This window comes from Pocillopora damicornis, chromosome 3 (genome assembly GCF_964200805.1).
Source record: "Pocillopora damicornis chromosome 3, jaPocDami1.2, whole genome shotgun sequence".
NCBI lineage: Eukaryota > Metazoa > Cnidaria > Anthozoa > Scleractinia > Pocilloporidae > Pocillopora > Pocillopora damicornis.
In genome coordinates this window covers 21,604,486-21,626,711 of record NC_142672.1, presented here as the reverse complement: position 1 = coordinate 21,626,711, position 22,226 = coordinate 21,604,486, and the positions used below count along the sequence as shown (strand labels likewise).

General features: G+C 37.4%; 2 protein-coding genes across 8 annotated transcripts in view; both read left to right on the top strand.

The window, feature by feature from the left end:
• Positions 1 to 2,161: 2,161 nt before the first annotated feature.
• On the top strand, positions 2,162 to 13,157 carry LOC113664812 (uncharacterized). The gene is made up of 15 exons (XM_089200846.1): positions 2,162 to 2,336; positions 2,422 to 2,513; positions 3,238 to 3,352; positions 5,325 to 5,431; positions 6,161 to 6,254; positions 7,485 to 7,557; positions 7,646 to 7,720; positions 8,455 to 8,519; positions 9,271 to 9,356; positions 9,484 to 9,521; positions 9,972 to 10,299; positions 10,584 to 10,634; positions 10,990 to 11,066; positions 11,269 to 11,343; positions 12,175 to 13,157. Exons 1-15 carry the CDS (start codon positions 2,278 to 2,280, stop codon positions 12,649 to 12,651), a joined length of 1,812 nt encoding a protein of 603 aa, XP_089056972.1. The 5' UTR covers positions 2,162 to 2,277; the 3' UTR covers positions 12,652 to 13,157.
• The window catches only part of LOC113664805 (atrial natriuretic peptide receptor 2), a 36,198-nt gene continuing 27,110 nt past the window's right edge, over positions 13,139 to 22,226 (top strand). For 2 of the 7 annotated variants that reach the window (XM_089200837.1, XM_089200833.1), the window contains exon 1: positions 21,112 to 21,245. The gene's annotated coding sequence lies outside the window, so the exon portion shown is untranslated. Of the gene's footprint in view, positions 13,269 to 13,567; positions 13,740 to 16,814; positions 16,916 to 21,092; positions 21,246 to 22,226 lie in introns of those variants that run through there. The other 5 variants (XM_089200834.1, XM_089200838.1, XM_089200835.1 and 2 more) reach the window with 5 other exon arrangements.

Below are 22,226 nucleotides of genomic sequence, written 5' to 3'. Positions count from 1 at the left end.
GAAGTCCCCTCGTGAACTCCAAAAGCTAGTACCAGGTCAAGAGGTGTCTGTGTTCCAACCGCGAACCAAGACTTGGGTTCCAGTAGAAGTAAAGCGAGAAACTACCCAGCCAAGGTCATACGTAGTAAAGACAGCTGGTGGTTCAGAGCTAAGGCGCAACAGAGTACAACTGAAACTGTCGGGTGAAAGAGTATCAACCTCTGAAGAACAAATGGAGAACAATCGGGACACTTCCTCTCATCAGCCCACCACACCTATGGCGACACCCCACGAAGTTTTGTCATCGGAGCCACCACAGACACCCCACAAGCCAGCTCAACCCACTGAGAAAAGTGATGGTCTGCCTTTGACAACCAGGAGTGGCCGTGTTGTAAGGAAACCATCTAGATTGGACTTATAAACTTCGTTGCAGACTGAGAAAACATTTCAGTTTAAAGCTATTATAAGCTGTCGTTGTGTTATACCTAACTAGCCAAACATTTTGTATTGTAGTTAGTCCCGCTGCCACACCCATTAGACTTTTCAGGGTGGAGATGTAAACATATCAGGTCTGCGGTTATAGGTCTCGCGCATGCGTTACGCAGGGACACATGGCAGGCTCGACGTTGTGTGGTTATCGTTCTTGTTTTGAGGAATTCTGGTTGTACCACTGTTTACAATAAAAGTAAGTTGACAGTAACTGAGGCCCACACAATCACATTACAGACAATTAACAAATTCCAACGAATCGGCGAGTTCTCTAAGGGATAGGTATCATGAACTGCCGAAGGACAAAGGAAACTCCAGCGAGATAAGTTACGAACAATGGGCTTATGAAAAAGCATCGAAGAAATAAAATGGAGAATGCGAGTAACTACGCCGCAATAACTCTTTAACTTTTTATAAAAGCTAAAGGCATTAAGGACAAATAGGAACTGTAGTGTGTACTCTATATCTTGTCTGTACTATGATGTTTTTCAAACCTCAGTTTGATTATTAATAGCGGAAGTCTTTGATATAAATTGCTGAGCGAATTAACAATTGTATTTCGATAGAAGCTTGTTTCGGCGAAAATGCAGATAAGATATCGTCGAAACGTTTTATTTTTCAGGTTCACTGAGTTGGCAAGTTTTCTGCGAAACATCAACAAATAGTCAATAGCCAAACATTTCAACGCTTTGATATTATATATTAAAGTTCACACGGCAACCAGGTGGACAATCAGACATAGTTTGAAGCTACACTGGTTTGCAGATTAAATGAATGTAACCGAAGAAGTTACAATTCATAGACCCAACGTTTCGACACTCCTGTCTAGTGCCTTCATCAGGGGTGATCTAAACGCTGCAACAAGAGGTCCTTTTATATGAGAGAATTTTGAATAGCCACAACGTTAAAGTTGCTCAAAAACCTTTTCAGACTTTGGGGCATATTTTCGCCAAACCTAAGGGTCCTGTCACGAAAGAACAACGAACCGACGCCATTTATTCTATTCCTTGCAATGACTGTGACAACGAATACATCGGACAGACCAAACGCCAGTTTGGTACACGGTTAAAAGAGCACCAAAAAGCGGTTTTTCTTTGCAAAAAGGAAAATTCAGCTTTATCGGAGCATACTTGCCTAACCAACCATACAATTGGGTGGGATAATTCTAAAATTATCACCACTAATCGGCGTTACCACCAGCGCCTTTGTTTGGAGGCTTGGCACATTAACTCCGCCCACGCTCCTTTAAATCGTGACGATGGCGGTCTGCTTCCTGACGCCTATTTACACCTCGTCAGAAAAAAAGGCCACTAATTAGTGATCATATAAAAGGACCTCTTGTTGCAGCGTTTAGATCACCCCTGATGAAGGCACTAGACAGGAGTGTCGAAACGTTGGGTCTATGAATTGTAACTTCTTCGGTTACATTCATTAAATCTGCAAACCAGTGTAGCTTCAAACTATGTCCGCTTTGATATTAATTTTTAAGTATAGAAATGGAAAATATCACTCAACTAGGTAGACTGAAAAGTGTCAAATAGTTCCTTTGAGATATGAGTGATTAATTGTAATAGTCTTTTTATGAATGATTCAGTAGATGAATAAAGAGATCTCCAAAACGCAAGTGCGAATGTAGTGTGACTAATTGTGTGACCGGTTCTTCGATTTTGGTTTGCGTTCCCGTATGTAAATCGTCCCCCATGACAAGTGTTGCTAGGAAACTGAGCCTCTGTTATGACAAGGCGCCATATTGGAAAATTGCTCTGTTCAAGCTCGTTATTTTGTAACAATATTTATCCTTTTTGAACCATGCCAACTGCTGTTTTAAAAGACGAAAACGTTGACAAAGAAGAGGATAATTATCCAAGGTAATGACAGGAAAGAGATCACACTTATTAGGCGATTTGGGTATAAGAACTGTAGGTTTGACGAATTCTCATTTTTACGAAACAGGATTACGAAGAAAGTGCTAATTCAACTTTGCAAAGATCACAAATTGTACAGAACACCATATCTTAATGATGTTCTCTACCTTCATTATAAAGGTACGTAACTCGAGATAAAAGTTTGTTATATATGCTTCTTTTTAGTTAACTTAGGTCATCTAGACAAGTGTTACATGAAAGTTCATGTGTAATTTTTAATCGTTGTCATTTTTTATTATCAACTTGAAAACCAATGTCGTTTCATCAAGCGAAGGCTTGGTGCCCGTAATATTTTTTCTGTTTTTCCTTGTGGCTAAATGTCCGACAGCCGTGCACAGTCTCAAATAGACTAAGTGTCCGGCAGACATAAATTTTCAAACAATCTCGTGAAAGGTTCTCCTAAACTTCTGAAGCTACGAGTATCAGATGTTTAAGTAGAAATGCTAAGCGACTCCTTAAAATAATTTTTGTTTTTAGTGAACGAACTTTTCGAGTTTGAGTATGCTGCAAAAGCGCTTGGCGTCGACGCTTAAGAAAGTATTTGTGGACAGACTGATGTGCATGGTCTCAAGTGCCCAATTCAGTCAGAAATATTCACTGATCATGAATTCTCTCTGTCACAAACTTCGTGCAAACGAAATGAGATTGTTTGATGCTTATAAGAAATACCAAGCTGTTCTTGAAATCACAATGGTTTTTTATTGGAAAATTTTTCCAAGCTTGTGCCTACCATAAAATTGCTTGATTGTTATGTTATGTATATATGTGCCAACAATCTAGTACTTTTCAATTATTATTACCTTTAAGTTCCCTTAGTGTGATATTAGCTGAATTACTATCACAGGGTTTGCAAAGATAGAAAACCTTGAGGAGTACACAGGCTTAAAATGCTTATGGTTGGAATGCAATGGAATCCATAAGATTGAAAATCTGGACAATCAGAAAGAGTTGCGATGCTTGTAAGTACTATTGGATCTTTTTCAGTCAACATCTTTAAGGTGACAGTACATACTACCCAATGCAAGACCTGTCGAGGTTTTCTTGCCATGGTAAACTCTCTCTCAGGCTTCATCACTTCACAGGTTTATTATGAACCAGTGTAATGACCAGCTCCTAGTTGACTTGTTAGCTTAGTTGATAGAGCTCTGCCCTAGTATCACAGAGGTCATGGGTTCAAATCCCATGGAGGTCTTCAATTTTTTCAGGCCTTATTTTCACTACTGCTTAAGTATTGTTCATTACTGCAAAGATTGCTTTCATATTAGTTTCTCTCTGGCTTGTTGGACACCAAACATACATTCGCAATCATTTTCAGAAAACCATGCAGGCAATGTATTTGTTCAAAGGAGTATGTTAATTTTTAAGGAATCTGTGGACTGCTGCATCAGTGGGGGTATTTCAGGATAATTTGGTTTCATTGTGTGAGTTGATAATGTAAATTGGCCGTGGTAGACAGTTAATCTAAATTAACTTTCTGGGCCCAGTTGTTCAAAGGCCGATTAGCTCTAACCCAGGATTAAATTTTAATCCAGCTTTCTTTATTTCTTTGTTCAAAAGTCTTTTGGGGAAAGTTTTCACTATTCTTTTTAGAACATCCAATGATCAAATTGCAAGCAAAAAGATTTGAACTGAATTTTCTCTTAAAGTTTTCAGACCTGAAATCAAATTTCACACTAACCCTGGGTTACCTTAACCCAGCTTTGAACAACCAGGGCCTGATCATTAGCCTTTTGTCAAAGTGAAATACTCAACATTTGGGATAATACTTGAAATGTCAGCATTACGAACTCTGTACAGTGGCCAGTTTACATTATCAGTTCAGTTTATAAAAACTAATTATCACATATGTGCAAAACATGTCAAATATGCTGTCTCCTCTGCATCAAAGACCCTTTTTAGCTTACTTGTAATATTTCAACACCACTGATAACCCTATATCACTTGCGGGGTTTTAGGAAAACATCAGTTAGGATCAAGAAAAATCATGGGGTACAGGCTTTCCTAAAACACTTTTCACCTGTATCACAGTTACAGGCTTTTTGGAAGCATCAATTAGGAAGTAACATACCACTAAGTGAACACTTTTCATGACTATAATGATACTAAACATTTACCAATGACAATTAATACTTATACATTCTGGTCTCTTACACATTTTATATGTTTGAAGTATACCAATTAACCTAATGGCAAACTTGTGGGGTTCTGAATCCAAGGATCTGGCCACTATTGTTTAGGGGATGCAGTGTTCTCCGTTTTAGGCAGTAACCAGTGAAATTTACTGCCTGTTTAACTCTGATTACCATCGAAATTGGATTTCTGTACCAGTTTGACTGATGAGGAATCAAGGTTACTGTCAACAGAGTAGGGTGCCTTCACAAAAAATCATGGGGTACAGGCTCCCATAAAACATTTTTTTCAGCTGTATCACATTCTTTTAAAAGATTAAAGATTTTGAAGATTTTGTAAAATTTTTTTTGATGAATTAACTTACTACTTTCTTTAGGTGAAAGCAAAAAAATGAAATTTTAGTTAACAAAATTTGACCAGATTTTGATGACAGTTAACCTTTATCCACTGGATGAAGCCTGGTTTGAAATAGAAAAGAGTTATTTTGTTATACTCTTGAGCAGCTTTCACAATACCTCTATATTCCAGTAAAGCCAAAATTATTCTGGGAGGTAAACTGCATTGCACAAGGCAACTGCAAAGAGTTTCATTGTAGGTTTTTACCTCATTTTTTTTTCTCATAGCTTTGTCATCATCCAATAGATGGTGTTCTCCTATACAGACCACATTAGAATTCTATAACATTTAAAAGGGTTTTGTGGTTTTACATTGAGTACACATCCATGCACATTCATAGTGGACCACATCTACTGCCAACTTTGTGTTAATTGGCTGCATTATTAAATATTGACTTTGATTTAGGTACCTACAACAGAATCTCATAACAAAGATAGAGAATGTGGAACATCTACAACAGCTGGATACACTTAACGTCAGCAACAACACCATTTCTAAGATTGAAAACATTGGTGAGTTTGTTCTTGCTATTGATTGCATACTGTATACCTGTATAGTCCTGTGCAACTGTAGCTAATTTTTTATCCTTCATGTAGTTGCAACACTAAATATTGCCCTCTGACACACTGACCTCCCCAAAGATACACAAGATCTTGTCAGATTTTTATTTTACTTTCTGTAATGATTTGATTTACCACCTGCTGTGCTTAGAGTGTATTAACTTTTGGTACCTCAAGGATAAGCACTTATTCAAAACAGGGCATTTTTTAAGGAAAGGGCACTATAAATATTTCTTTTTTGAGAAATAGCAGATTGTGCAGAACAAAGCTTTAATGTTTATTTGAAAACAATCAATAAGATTTGAAGGTGGACATGTTGTTCCTGGATCTTTCCTGGGTAAAATTAAGGCCAGCTAAGCAATTGTCAGAAAAAAAATTTAAGTCATTGTTCATTTAAAGGGACTGTATACTCATGTGGCCACAATAATTAGGAGACTGAGACATAGACCACTGTTTTTGTAGTGAAGCTTTAAAGGAGAAATTAAAGGAACATGAACCTGGCTGATCTCAATGTTCATGTACCATAATAGTGCTGTCTCTGAAATGGAAAAGGGGTGCCTATTGGAATGATAGTGCTTATTCAATAGAGGCCTTTGTAAGAATAGGGGTGCTTATTGAAACAAGGGTACTAAATTGAATCACTGTGGTACCTCCATCCTGATTGTGCAGTTTCTTCAACAGGAGCCATACCAAAACTTAGCACTTTACAGATATCACACAACCGTTTGTCAACTGTTGATGACTTGAGACATTTGTCAGAATGTTGTAATCTGAGGTAATGTTGATTTTTTACTGTTTATGGTTCGAACTTACATGTAAAGCCTGCAAGGTTGGCATTCAAAAGTGGGATGGAGAGAGTGATATGCAATCATATGTGCAGATCCAAAACTGAGCATCAAGTCTTTGTAAACCTTTGATTCCCTTTGTCTTCTTGTATGCCACACAGGCTTCAATCCTCATCTCAATTACTGAAACATTTTCTCTTGCCCCCCTCATCAATGTTGGTAACAGGAAAATGTGACTACTGGTACTTGAAAAAAAATGGACATTGACAGACTAGAGGAGATAGGTGTTTCAACAAAATGTGATGGGGGTTTGGTTGTACTTGTACTTTTTCATCAACCTAACATTCATAATTACATACTTCTTGAGTAAGTGGGAGAGCAGCATGGGAAACTTCTACCTCCTACGTACCTGGTTTGAGTATTCTCCTTACCAGTTTACTGGATAATGTATGGATAATAATATGTTAATCACTTCTGGGAGTTAAGGGGTTAATTCAAACTACATATCCAAGTCCATCTGAATGTTAGAAATCCTGTTCAAGGTGACCCTGTTGTTGATCTCTGTATGGCTGTGTGAGGCTCTGTAAATAAAAATTTGTGTAACCTTTTTTGAGTTATACAGTAAATGGTTTAAACCTGGGGATAACATGTGATAGTGTATTCCTGAGAAGGACTGTTGTTAGGAGTAGTGATTGGCATTTCGACAACCTGGGCAAAAGTCATCAGCAGAGTCAAGGGAATAGTTGTTGTCAATCGAGTGTACTAAGTCCGGTTTGTGTAAACTGATTAATCAGTTAAGCCGTGATTTTTAGCTGTAAGACTCATTGTCTGTCCAAATCTGTCAGTGTCAATTCAGGAGACAGAATGGTTCGCGTTAACTTTCATTTTTTTTTTTGCTTGTTTTATATGTATATTCTTCTTTTTTAGAGTTTATTTATAGTGTAGATATTGCAGATGAAGAACCTCACTTTGTCAGATACTCTGCAATAAATCATCATCATCATCATCATCATCATCATTATTATTATTATTATTATTATTATTATTTGCAGGTATATATTAAATTGACATAACATGCATCGATCCAATCATTTATCTGTTCTGGTACATTTTCACTAGCTTAACCAGCCATTCGCGTTAACGTTTAAAATGCTCAGTTTAATATATATATTTTTAGGAGCTTGGTAATTGTGACTGAAACATTTCCCTTGCTTTCACAGTGTTCTTGATGTTTCCCACAACCGGATTGACGACCCTGATGTCGTGAAGGTCTTTGAATCCATGGAAAACCTTGTAAGTTGACGGTAGTAGCATCTTAAGATGGAAAGTGTTTGATCTCATACACTGTGCATTTAACGCGGTTTGCCTTGTTTTCTTCCAGCATGTTCTTAATATGATGGGTAACCCGGTCATCAAGAAAATCAAGAATTACAGGAAGATTTTAATCATCAAAATTGTAAGTTTTATGTGAACAAAAGTTTCAAATAAGGCGCCTGGCTAGCGTTTCTAAAATTTTGTCAGACGTATTACTCCGTATTACAGACTAACACGATGGTGAACGCCTAACACGGCGATCAAACATCGAGCATACGCAAGGGGATCAATTCTTTCCTGCTGCGCGCCAGTTTCCCGCGCAAAATTTCAAAGGAAAACATCAGAAACAGGCACTGCTCGCAAAGTAAGCGAAAGAAAATTGAAATGTATAGAAATCTGTAAAAAGCAAAACTAGGGAAACGAAAAACTCGAGACTTTTGAACATCAAAGGTCGATACATTGTTGAATAAAGGGAGTGGTGCTGCGTCGGTTGAAGAGTATGACAGGGTAATTTAGTATTATCAACTGAGTTGATAACGTAAAGTGGCCACCGTAAAGAGTTTTAAAGCTGACGTTTCGAGCGTTAGCCCTTTAAAACTCTTTCCGGTTTTCCGGTGGCCAATTTACGTTATCGACACAGTTGATAATACTAAGTTACCCTGTCAATATACGTTTGACCGACTCGGCTCAAACCACTTACTCTCCATACATATTGTAGCAGCGATCTTGTTTTAGGCCGGAGTAGCACATTGTTACAACTAAATTGTGTTGAAAACGTTCGATTCATAAGCGGAAGTGGGTAAAATTTGTACTGTATTTTACTCGAAGTCGTCCACTCAGATTGTTAAGGATATAACCTTTTCTCATCCTATTTAGAAAGGTCTCAGATACCTCGATGACAGACCAGTTTTTCCAAGAGAAAGAGCTTGTGCTGAGGCATGGTAAGAATTCAAACCCTTTTTTTCTTGGAGGACTTAGTGAAAACAATCTCAAATACGATAATACCCCCTCACTAAGTGACGCGAGTAAATGATAAACAGGGAGATTAAGGTTTGCTTGGAGGCCTGTGATTCTATAACGTTTACACACATTTTCAGGGTTAAGTTTATGAGAAACTTAGAGGTAGTACTTGTAGGTGCGTACTTAAAATGTTTTTCCACATTGCATTTTAAGATCATTTGTATTTCATTGGTGCACATGGCTGCGAGTGAGCAACTAAAAGATGCAAGCAAAGACTTAATTATATTTTAAGACGCATTATGAAGGGGAGCAGTAACCCAAAACCAAAACCAAACCCATCGTTCAAAAGCGATCCACCCATTCGCTCAACTACTGAGTGTTGTAGAATAGAGTGCATTTCGATTAAGTGTCGTAAGACCAAAACCAAAGTTATTACGAGGGCCAATCAGAAGGAAGGAAAATGCCCCTAAGGAGCCAATGAGTGCACAGAAAAAAATCAAACAAACTACCCAAAGCGCGGGAAAATGTGAGTGACCAAGCCGCGTTTGGTTTAAGGTTAACATCTGATTGGTTGAGAGAGTGGCGCAAATTTCTTGGACCATTCAGAAAGTACAACGAAGCAAAACCGATGCAGTTTCGAATTACCTTCGACACTCAAATGAAACCTGTTGTAAACCCAGTGTTATTTCGGATATCTGTGGGCATTCGATGGAAAAATTCTCTATTACTCAGGGAGAAGGGTGGAGTGGAGGCTGAACGAGAAGAAAGAGAAAGATGGATCACACGAGAACAACAAAAAATTATGGACAGTTTTAATGGTAAGAGGATTCAGCCTTTCTTAACGAAAGATTTATGGTTTTAAAAATTTATGAAGTACTTTTAAGTTAAGGTATTATTTGTCAGAGGGTATATGTTAATCTTCTTTTTAAACATTGTTTCATGCAGCAATGGCGAAGATAAGGGAACAAAACGAGCTAAAGAGGGTAAGACATACACGTTCTTGGTTGGTTGGAAATACAACAAATGACATAAATCTTCATGTGGCAATGAAATGAAACTCAGTTTCACTCCTTAGATCTCCCTTGACCTGTGTGATTTTGAAGGGCACCCAAAAGTTTGTCAGCAATCGACCACCTTACGAGCAACTATTTTTTTTCGTTCAAAGGGTAAACAAATAGAAGTATCCAGTAGTCAGTCAGTTCGACATGATTGGAATGTTATTGAAAGTTGTGTATAGCCAGGTTTGAAAAAAGACAACAGTAAAGAGGTATTTGGGGGTGCTTATTTAATGCATTTGTGAACTGTGTCTTTTAATACACCAATCTGTTCCAGCTGGGTGAAAAATGAAAATGATTTAATAGATATTTTGTGTCAAAATTCCACACAATCTGAGTGCAAATTTTCTAAGATCACATTTGTGTCTTTTCGAGCAGAGGCAGCAGCAAATTACATCGAACGATGAGAACAAAGAAAACAGCGATGGGGCAAGCGATGAAAGTAAAACGCGTGCTGAAGAAAAACAGGAGTCTGAAATTGTGTCACGTGATGTTAACACGAAGACCACTGACCCTAAGGATGAAGGCGACGATGATTGTTCAGCTTCAGAACCTGAGACGCCTTCTGTTCAGGAAATAGAGACTGTTACAATCGGATCTTCCACTGAGAACCAAGTGCTAGCTGATCAAGGAATCTTTAGTGGATCTCGACAGCTTCAAGTTAAGAGGGCTGGTCCTATGATTACAGAAATAGTTGTGGATGAAGGTAGTGAGTCGTGCAAAAACAATTTTTGTGATATTTTATATGTATTTTGAGGGGAGGTAGTGTTCGATATTATATGACAGATGTTCCTGAAGTATGCTAGTAAGCACGACAAGCAACAATGTTAGGTCATGACATAACAACGTGTGTTGTTGCAGATATAATGTGAATAAGAAACCCTTTTCATGTAGCTCATTCATTCGGTGCACGTGCATGACCAAGTATAGTTTGCAATTTCAAAGCAAAAATTATATCAATGTTTTACAATTAGCTTTGCTCGTTTCTAGATGAGGAAGAGAAACGTAAAGGAGAAGGAGTGTTGATCACAGAATTAGAAGGTACGTTCATGTGTAACTGGACTGAACCAGCAAAGTAAATTGGTGTTTGCTTGTACTACTGTTGATTTTGCATCCTATTTGATAAGAAGGCTCCTACAACACCATCGGCGCAAGCACTGTCATCTTTCCCCACTCTGTAGTGTTGTTTTTGTTGTTGTGATTGTTATTCTATTGTTTATTTCTAACTTAACTTAAGTGAAAGGCAACACCCCCACGTTCTGTTGATTTCGCCCATCACTAGCTTGTCCTTTTCGCTTTTAGCTCGGTGTTGACAAACAACTAGCATCTTATCTCAAGTATAACGTATTCAGCGTTGCTCTTTTTTTAACGTATCAGGTTTTCTTTCTTTCCTCAGAAGATGACATTGAAACGATATCACTGCGAGAGGTTCCTAGGGAAGAGTCACATGATTTCCCTGATCCCCCTGAAGAGGTTTGTTAGATTTTCAATATTTTGCACATAACACAGTCGACCTCACTGTACCATCTAAAAATAAAATAAAATTTTTACTTTTTCCCCTCACACCTAAGAAGAATTCATTAAGGTTATTCAGACAGGTCTTGTTCCGCTGACAATATGGAATTTAAGGTTGAACAAGGGACTAAAAATAACTCCCTATGTAATTCTATCGCAGGATTTGCCCGAGTTGGAGGAAATTGATGTGACGGATCCGTTCTTCATTCGCAGCTTAAACTCCTCTCATACCAAGGTTAGATATGAACAAAAGTTTATTTACTTTTTTCATTCGAGGACCTCTCAGTTTTGAAGAAAAATTCATTCACACTGCCCCACCTCATTATTACTGGAGTACACATATTGTTCTTGGCTTCTTTCACTCTTCAGTTGTCAAAGCTTAAAAAATCTCAGCAAAAGCTTCCCATTAGGTTACGTCTTCCTTTTTTTTCGCTTATTCCTTGCCTATTTGCTGGGCTAATTTATTCGTGAGGAGAATTCGCATACCATTCTCGTCAAAACTACATAAGTTTGTTTTTTCCTCAAGGCAGGAAAGCGCCAAACCAACGCCAAAACGTTTAGCAAAAGGAACGAACAACGATCACTCTTAAGAATGTGCTGAGGCCCTACGTGCTGAGGCACATTGTAGATGAACATCCCCTGTGTCTTTGTTGAAATTTACCTACGGCTTAAAATTCTTTTTAGGGCTTTAATAGCCATCCATTATTCTTTAGAGTGCCATTCGGCCTTCCATCATGAATATGTAGGATACTTGACGTTTGTGTAGCAATATTTTGGTAATGCTTACGCATTCACCTCTAAGATGATAAAAAACCATTTGGTTTTACAAATTTAGTGATTTAGTTATAATGTAAAAACGCAGTAGGAGAAAAGTCGATAATCGAATTTTCTCCTATTGCGTTTTTATATACGTTTCGTACTTAAAAGGTCTTCTATAGGTCCCTTGTTTTATTAACGTCGTCTTAAAGAACTCCATCGTCAGAGGTGCACGTACTTTTTCTTAAAAAACATTAATGGTTCAGAGCCAGTTTCCAGCTTCTCATTTATGTTGATTTTTTTTCCATAGAGAAAACCACTTATTGAGGAGATGGACAGTAATTTGGGATCGCAAGAGAGACCGCTTATTGAAGAATACCGACGAGAAGAACTCCCTTTCAGTGACCAAGAAAAAGCCCTACCTGCAAGGAAACCTTTGATCGAGGAAATAGACGAAAGGTTTGCACAGTTGGAAACGTCTTCAAAGAAACCAAGTAAAGCACTTATCGAAGAGCTCGATGTGGTAGATGGCAGGGAAGAATCAAAGCCACTTATTGCAGAGATATATGACGAACAGACACCATATGCAGATACTGCTGGAAGGCAAGAATCTGGGCTCATCGCCAAAGCTTGTACCCAGTCTACGACTGGTCCATCTTGGGAAACACTGCAAAGACTCGCTGAACAAGTTGGATCGACGATAGAACGGGAGCCACTTGATATGAATAAGGAAAAGAAGGCTTTTATGAAGAGGATGCATGACACCAACTTAGGAGACTTGGACTAAAAACACTAAAACAGCTGAATGTTAACGGGCTACGTTACAATATTTGAGTCATACTTGCATTTGATGACGTGCAAAGCTACCTTCATATGTGTATGGAAAGAGAGGAAAACACAAAAGAGGCAATGATAAACCAAGAAGGAACAAGAATGGAGAAGATTTACAATGGATTGCATGTGATGGACTGAAATTGCTCAAACTACTTTGTGAAAATGCTCTTTTAAGAATAATTCATTAGCAGAAGGCTGATGAAGATGCTCGTATTATTGTTTACGACCATCACATAAGGCTTTGTATGATTATGTGACAACACGGTAACAACAAAAGTACTTACTTTGGTCCCAAAGTGTTCCGTGCATTTGAGATTTGTCTTAAAACACGGCGACAGGTGGTTGCCACATAGAGCTTTAAATGTTGTCAGTTGCATGCTAATGTCACATCAGGTAAGATGCGCGATCAAAAGCAGCCGCATTTTATGGTCATAATTCACATAAAAATCGTTTAAACGATCTTTGCAATGCTTGTCTTTGTCATCCTTTCAGTGGTTCAGGGACTTTTTTCTTCGATGGTATGAAAAGTTCGGAAAAGGCCCAAAGGCCATGTTACAACCCTTTGGTTAGGTAAGAAATTATATTATGCTTGCATGATAACGTCTTTTGGAGCAATTTGTAATATAAAAAGGAAGGTCTACTTCAAAATTAGGGGGCAATAGCAGTCTTGCGGAGTGATCTACCAATCAAAACGGATAACCGTAAGAAGAATTTTTATTGTCTAAAGATTTCCAATCACACAGGCGGTTAAGAAATATTAAATTTTAATTGACCAAAGACAATTTTCCTTCTAGTCTGATCGATGGAAGATGGGCTTTTTCTAACTAGCAGGTAAATGAATAATTTCTAACTTTTTTCGTCTGTTTCAGTATATATCTTCTCGATCATCGATTGCAAAGTCAGTAATTAGCCACAAAAAGTACGCGTCAAAACTGCTGATATGAAACTGCGGTGGAAATAAACGGCCGTAGGAAGTAGAGTTTCCAAGCGGTTCGCTTCGTGGAAGAAAGTAAACTTGTGTCTTTCAGATCCTCACAGAAGGTACGAATGTTTGCACCATAATCATCCACTCGAAGGTAGCACAATTATCGCTCCAATACAAACTCACTTGAATATCAGTTACTCTTTTGAAAGCAATCGATATCGTGACATCAGCCATTAAAGTCTGAGGTGGAAAGAAATCCCATAAGCTCTTTATTGATTCATGTTCTATCTCTAGTGATCGAAATAAAGAATTCCATTTCCGATGAAATATATTTTCACCAACCGGACGAGTGAATTTTCAGTCACGTAGAAGTGAGAATGACGAAGAGTCGTTGTTTTGAAGTATTCCACAAATACATGCCTCCTCTTTAGAGAAATTGGCTTTTCTTCGAAGGAGCAAATTTTCGTTGTTTATTTCTCATTTTCCATGTTGTCACTTCTCACTAAATTAACAAAATTTCCAACATTGTTTGTTGGCTTATAAAAAAAGTCACATAAATCTTTGAAATGCATTTTCAATGGAAAGGTAACACCCTAATGTGCTTTTTGTGCCTTTATCATTGTAAAGACCGTTCTGAATATTTTTTCATGCGAAATAATAGCATTAATTACGAAAATTGATGGGCACATTTCCAGTTGAAAGCAATAGAGTAAAGTTGAAGTTTGGCAACGCTGATGAATTCAAAATAACAAAATAAAATTCAGTTGTTTCTTCTTTTAAGTTGTACAGAGCAGACCTTTCTATTTATCCATCAGTCAATACATGGCGTGAGGTCTTCGAAACCGGACATTTTCCAATTACACGATGCCTTTTCAATATTTAGTAACTTCATTTTTACTGCGAAATAAATTGCGACAATAAATGCATTAATGTTGTATGAGAAACTTCAGAGTATATCGTTCTGTCTCAAACGAAGCTTCAATTATGAATAAAGTTTCTCTGAAGTTGGTTTAAGGTGTTTTCTGTTTGATCGCGTGAAATTATTTTTTAAAAAACAAATGAGTCAAATAATCTCCAAATACATTTCTTTTCTTACATCTGCTCTGCCCAACATGATTGATAAAGTGTTGTTCAGCGGGGAGTCGTTGGAGATGAGGTAGCCTTATCGTTTGCTGTGATAGCGCCAGGTGATAAACACATTTCAATAATACAGCCTTCAGAAGTGAATAAAATAATTCGTGTTTGTACGGTTTGCTCATTGTGAACTCTGGTTAGTAAATGATAATAGAAGCTTTACATTTCTATTTTACACACAAAAAGAGCATTTTTGTGGGTGGCACTGACATATTTCCCTTTTAATGTGGCTCAGAGCAGAGTTATCATTTTTAAACACCAATTCTTTGATAGAACGTAGCTTCCACACTGCTCTTTTGTTTCCCTACAGATATGTGGTATAATGAAAACGGCCTATTATTTCTCAACAAGTAATTAGTTTTGTACATGTGAGATTATCATAGCAACTGATCATGAACAGCCTTGAACCCTTTGACTCCAAGAGTTACTGGTATCCAAAATCTCCTCACAGTATCGCTATTGAATCACGCTTTAAGGTCATGAGAATGAAGGAAATGATCACCGACCAAAGAAGCTCTTGACTGTTACACAAATTCTACTTGACAGCATCTTTGGAAATTTGTAAAGAACAGTCTGAAGAAAATGCTTACTGATGTTTAGGTGTAAAGGGTTATATGAAATTTGTGTGCCTCTAACTTAGGAAACAGTCCAGTGACCACTATCCGTATTGTTAGGATACTCTCGCTGACCGGAACAAAAATTCGAGAAGAGATCGATCCGTACAGCGAACGGCCTAGAAACGATGCTTTTTATTCGACAAAAAAAAGCAACAACAATGACAACAACAAAATTTGGTGGGTTTCTGTAGTTCGACTTCAGTAACCTTGGAGATTTCTGGAGAAATGATGCGATGGTCAAGAACCTGGGTTGACTTGAAAATTCTCGTCTTGAATTGCCATGTTTAATGCTGGTGTCGTTCACGTGCCTTGTGATGGTTCAGCTAAAAGGAACGAACAACGAAACCAGATTGAGATACCAATCCGAAAGATCAAAGTTCGCGGATAGATCATTCAAATTACAAGTTTAGATTGGTTTGGTCCTCAATGGAACAGAAAATCGAATACGTCGAAAGATTAAAGAAATAGAGGAGAGAAGGAAAGAAAGAAAAAGCAGAAAAAAAATGGAAATGAAAAAACAAAATTAGAGGAAGACTAGGGAGAATCTTATTATGTAAATTTTTAAGTTTTCCAGTCAAGATGGACAGATTTCGCCCTCATTATTTTTGTGTATGTGTTTTTGTAGACTTCCAATTCTTCTCGCTCCATATAAAACGCAAACATATACAACCACTTTGGTCAATAATTCAAATTTATCAGCAGTATGTTAATATTTAACACAGTGTTCTGTCGAAATTGGATGAACGAATTATCAATATTATCCACCAACCGTCGGCATTCTTTTAAAAGAACACATCTAGAAACAGTTATGAAATGTAAGATTTTTTGAAATTAGTTTACAGCTCATATAATTATATATTTTGGACCGATTGTTGGCTTGGAGTGTTTCTGGATCGACTGAATGGGATACAAAAGGCAACAAGGATCAAAGCCGTATTTAAATTGCAATTTACTGACGTCAACACGTTTCTTTAACAATGGTGCAATTAAAAACGCTGAGATAATACGAACAAGGTGTAATGTCTTTTCTTGAAAGAAACGAACCTCAATTTTTCACAATGATTTTCATACTAACAGAAAAGTAAATTAACTACATTAGTTATTTTTAATTTTGTATTTAAAAAAATATTGGCGTTTTTTTAACGCTTCGGTGAACTGATGGAAGTAACATTTTGTCACACTACTTTCCCCGTAAGACTTCGAAGTGATCGTAGCGTTGAAATAAAACATGTTCCTTCGGCAAGAGAACAGACGAAATAGATGTAACTGAAAATTATAATCATAACAAAAATGCTGCTGCAAAAACAATGAGCTTATTTTACAGCTTAACGCTAATAAAACGCGATTGTAAAAAATAAAAAAACGTTATTAGTTAAAACTTAAAGTGTTAAATTAAATTTATTTCTCCTTATATTGCTGTCAATCAAACGAATTGGATAGTCAGAGTCCCAGCTCTGTTTTCACTTAGGAGAGCGAAAATTGACTCACGGATCACAGAAGCGCTAAACAGAGTGCGAGATTTCAGACGAAGACCTGCGACGGTAAGATATAAATATAGACGTCTTTTTGAAAACAAAAACATAAACAAAAACAAAGCAAAAAAACAAAAACGAAAAAACGACGAACGACGTGCTTTTTTATCCATGAAAGAATTCATATTGCTTTAGCCATAATTTAACATCATCCAGTGTAAAAAATTTTTTAACAGTTAAATTTATAGCCGTAAGTTTTAACTTTCAGCCATAGATATACCTTATTTTCAATTTTTATTTCTCGGGCTAAGGCCTTATCTTAGCCACAGTGTCGATACGAATACAATCAGGAGGGCGTACTGATTATTTCAGCAAGAAAACAATTTCGGTGCAGTTTCCGGCAACCATTTTTTTCTCCTCAAAAAATACCTTCTGCTTATAGAGAAAAATGTCCAGAGGTTAGGAAGAATCTTGGCCGACTTCCAGCAATCCTTTTTTTTCTGCGAGATCAACGAGGGCAATCTTGGGCGGAAAGAATGGGACCATCTTAGGGTCCAGGTGGTCTGAAGTTTGGGCTAAATCACCGCAACGTGTGCTAAAAATACACACTTACGACTTGGTTATAAGTCAACTCAAAGAAACTTGCATATGTTGAAAAAAATATTCATTGTTTCATTTCCTTTACCCGGAGCCAGCACCTCAAATTGCATCTAATCAGTGTAAAAAACAAATCTTCGTTATTGTAAGTTCTGCCATGAACATAAGTGATATGATGGACACAAGTATCTTGAGTAAAGTTTTTATGCTTTGGGCCAATCGTTTTCAGCACACAATGCTTGAATGTGCGACTAGTAAAGTTCGTAGTCTACAATTGTATCACGAAACTGATTTATGGTGCATTTTAAATTCGCAAACTGCCTCAGCCGTGGGAAAGCGAGTGGCAACTTGTAATTGGTTTAAATTTTGCAACTTATTGGTCGAAAGGTGGCGATTAGATTCTCGATCAATCACAAAGCGAATTAAGTCATGCAAAACCAAAGCAAACCAAAACAAACAGCTTTCTTTCGTTTTCTTAGAATGATTCGTTTATTGTTGGTCTTGCAAGAAATGATCTCTTTGAGACGGCTGGTGACTCAACCTGTGAACCATCAAAAACTCGACAAAACCGAAATGTATATAATGTTGTCCTTTCGAAAATTGAAGAAAATCAATCACTTAATTGGGCAACGCACCTGTTTTTCCAGCAAATAATGTGAAGCCTAATACTTTTTCATGATATGTGATAACATTTTGTTCAGCGTAGTAATAGGGCAGTAGTTTATAAGTTTGGAGTCAGTATTTTACTTGATAGTTAAGGAAACTAGGATGAAAAATGAGTCTGTTTCATCGTGTGGAAGACAGGACTTTAACTATCTCATCTCTACCTCATCGCCCGCAGTCTGGCTAGATTGTGCAAAAAACTTCTCATGTGTATTCTTGACTTGGGTGCTCTTTCCTCAAACATGCTGATTACTCACATGGTAAGCCTCAGCCTCTCCAACTTTCTAGCAGATTAATCGACCATAATCTTAACCTTATCCCTTTCTAAGTCCCTTTCCGAAAAAAAAAAAAAAACGCCTCTTAGTCCTGGTTGATGCTTGCCACTTTCAGCCACTTTCTTCTCTCGCCTTTCTACGACTTTTACGGTAACTGTTACGTCTCAAGCTCGTTGGCTAAGTTTCCATAGCCAAAAGTAACAGAGGTGTATCTCCATGTTTTCTTCTTTGGACGGAATGCTTGTTTTTCGGTCGCTAGTCCTTGATTTCAAAGAACGCGACGCACTTTGCTTAGACCTGTATTTCTCAACCCTGATTCCAGCTCCAGCGCTGTCCATCAAGCCAAACATGTCTTCAACCTTGCCTTTCCAAAACAGACTGAGATTAATGGATGCTTTGTGTACGTTTGGCTCAGCTCTTAGAGTGTCATATGCAAGCAGTGCTTACACTAAAGTTCTTGAAATGACTAACAAGAGTGTGCTACCTTAACAGATTACACCTGCCAATCACCAGACGTGCCAGTCCTACCGATCCTCTCCACAAAATGACGCATATGTTGGTGAAAATAGTTATACAGAATTATATATGTACATATTTGAAAGACTCTAATTTCAAAATCAATTCCCTCTCTATTGAGAATTGGTAACAGAATCGTCTTGTTGAGTAACCATACTGGTAACGCCAGGTGTTGTCACGTTGTTAAAATCGTCGGAGTAGACTTAATTTTGCGTTTGTAGTTTACAATCCGTATCACACTTCTTTACAAGTCATTCTCGTTTCACCATCGTTCATTTTGTCCTTTTTTTATTTCTCCCTGTTCCCATGTTTGTTTCCGTGAATTATTTTAAGTTAAGGACACTTTTCCTCGGCGCAGGAAGAAGAAGCGAACCGGTCAGGGAAGTAACCTATTTAGAACAATCGTTTGCACATAGAAATTGAATAAATGTCTTGTCAATGCAGTATATTCCTTCAAAGATTTCTTTCTTGCTTCTGCAAAATTCCCTTAGAGTTACGTCACTCGCAAGTCTACCGGACTTATGTTGTGACACAACGTGTTTCACGTGCAAATGATTTTGAAAATCTAATAGATTACGCTTAAGAAATTAAAAACCTTCAATTTTTGGAAGTAAAGTGGCTAAACACGTGAAAATGGACATTATTTTAAAATTTACATCAATTGTTACGGAAAAACAGAGCAGATCATCTCCTATGCTCATAAATATCTACGAAAATGAATACAATCTAATCTGCTATAACAAGAAGTCATGAAGTTTTCCAATCTTGTAAGTCAGTCAAATGAATATAGGGGGGGTTAAGTTTCTAACGAAACTGTAGTGCTGCTTTGGTGGGGGGGAGGGGGGAGGGGGGAGGGGGGAGGGGGGTATAAAAAGATAATTTAATGTTATCAGGTGAGTCGATGCATGAGGTAAATTGGCTAATGTACAGAGTTTAGCTGACGTTTCGAGCGTTAATCCCTTTGTCAGAGCTCAGTAACTCCGTCAGCGTGACGGAAAAGTAAAATTAATCAGTAGGGGATAGTCGAAAATAAAGGAGATTACGAAAAATACAGAAATAAGAAATGATGGATCGGTAGGAAGTTAAGATAAATGTAAAAAATTAAATCTTCTCACTCAACCCTTTTTGAGTGACATCTTCTAAGGACCCAGGGAATTCGTGAAACACTTGATTTTCAGACTCCTTTTTCATTAAATTGTTTATATATTATTTTAAATGATTTTTTTTTGTTATGGTATTTTCATCTTTTTTATTCCTTTTTACATCCTAGAGAGTTGGTATTACGCTGCAAACAATCCCGCGGCAATAAGTTTTAGCACAAAAAGTGTTACAATGTTTTTGCATTTAGGTTCATTTGAGGATTGAAAAGAACTAAATGGCTACATTTCCTAGACGAAGATAACACTACATCAATGAATTTGCATTATTTTTTGTAATCGTCACACCGAGTTAAGATATTTAGAAAAAGAGCATTAATGTTATTGCATCGAATTGCAAGAGGTAAGAGGACACTTTCGGATAGTCAATCTGGAACTTCTATTGGAGAAACTGTTCTCATTGAAGTGATATCATATGTGCTCTTTTGTGAATAATTAGCAGAAATTTTATTGCCATCATGCAAAACTTGCGTCAAAAAATACTAATTAAAAACGAAGTTGAAACGAGATTTATTTACTCTGAGATGTCAAGTGCGAGATAATAATTATCGCCAATACTTTAACTTTTTTCCTGTGGTAAATAAGGGCTGTTCGGGAGAGTGACAAATCTAAGCTTGAAACAAGAACAAAAAACAATGTTGTTCTTTAATTTAATTCAAAAGACCACCTGGATATGTTGTTTCGATAATTTTAAAGATGGTTAAGTTGGTTCATGTTCAGTGTGAAATCACTTTTAACCAAGCATCAATTAGACTTTACCGCTTTAAAATGAATCATTTTTAAGCGTGAAAACCTAGGTAGTGTATTCACGCCACCCGATGAGTGACGGTCTTTTAAAATTCATGTCCCCGCAGACAGTGAATTCAATAGCCAATTGGTGAGTAGTTATCCGAAGTAGAATCTAACACATTCATGATAAGTTATTTGCAAACTACTGGATGAAATGAAAAGCGAAAGACAGCTGTCTTTTTATGCCAGGCAATGTATTATTCATGTCCTTGTTTCAGGAGTGAAAACAAATTAACTTTCAGTTCCGTCGTATTGTCATCCCGAGGCGGTTGGGCTGCCTATGTATAGAGCGAAGGAAAAGCCTTGTCAATGTCGTTGGCTAATAGTTATTTTAAATACCTCGCAGAAACACACAGTGGCTCAAAGCCAAAGAATCTGGTCGGAGCGGTTGAAGATTTTGAGGTCTGTTCGAGTTTATTGTTTTTCGATGTACACTCACAACTGGTAGCAGAACTGGTTTAAACTCAAATTTCCTACCACACCAACAAAAGTTCCTTTCGCTCCCTTCCTTGATATGGAAAGAACCGTAGAAAGTGTTAGATTTAAAATTAGACGCATGATAATCGACAGAAGTTGTTATCTCCAGTTTCGTGTATAAGCCAGGAACACTAGTACTCGTAATATGTTCAGAAGATGCATGTGCATTTCTGGTTAGACTGCCTGTTTTGAATTGATACAATTAACTGGTTGAGATCAGACAACTAGACAAGTTAAACATCAAAAAGGAACTGCAAAACGACATGTTAAGTCCAGCTAATATGTTACATGAAGACAGATGAGCGTTGGATGTTGTCCTTGAGTAGCATAGTGATATAAAATCAGACGCGTAAATCAAGTGAGGCCACCTATGCTACAATAATTTATTTTTCCAAGCTTTCGCCCATCTACGGCATCATCAGGGAATGTACGTGGATGGATCTTTGAAGTGGAGAGCATATCGGGCGAGGTGTTAGGCTATTATCTGCCAAACCCCTATTATCTAGCCGAACACCTCGCCCGATGCCGTAGATCAGCGAAAGCTCGGAAAACTAAACTATTGTAGCATGCCTGGCCTCACTTGATTTACACGTCCGAAGATAGATAAGTTTAAACGAAAACTTCTCAATAGTGTGTTTTTCCCCATTTCCATTCTTTTTTTTTCCGTGAATGAAAACCGATATTGGTGATTTTCGTTTCGAAAACTCCTTAGCGAAAGCCAATTAGGCAAACAGGTAATTGCTAATCGAAAAGCTTTTCAAATGAATGATTTCAGCCAGTCAAAGCAATTATTGGTTGTTGTGGTTTGTTTGAATGTTAAGCACCCTCCTTATGAAAGATATTGAAAAAAGTACTCTATTTGAAGTCTTACATCACTTGACGTGAGGCAATAAATTCGTCCCCAAA

Coding starts and splice junctions, on each gene's coding strand:
- LOC113664812 (XM_089200846.1), top strand. CDS start 2,278: ATGCCAACTGCTGTTTTAAAAGACGAAAACGTTGACAAAGAAGAGGAT. Junction 9,522..9,971: donor AACAAAACGAGCTAAAGAGG/GTAAGACATACA, acceptor CTTTTCGAGCAG/AGGCAGCAGCAAATTACATC. Junction 11,344..12,174: donor TAAACTCCTCTCATACCAAG/GTTAGATATGAA, acceptor TTTTTTCCATAG/AGAAAACCACTTATTGAGGA.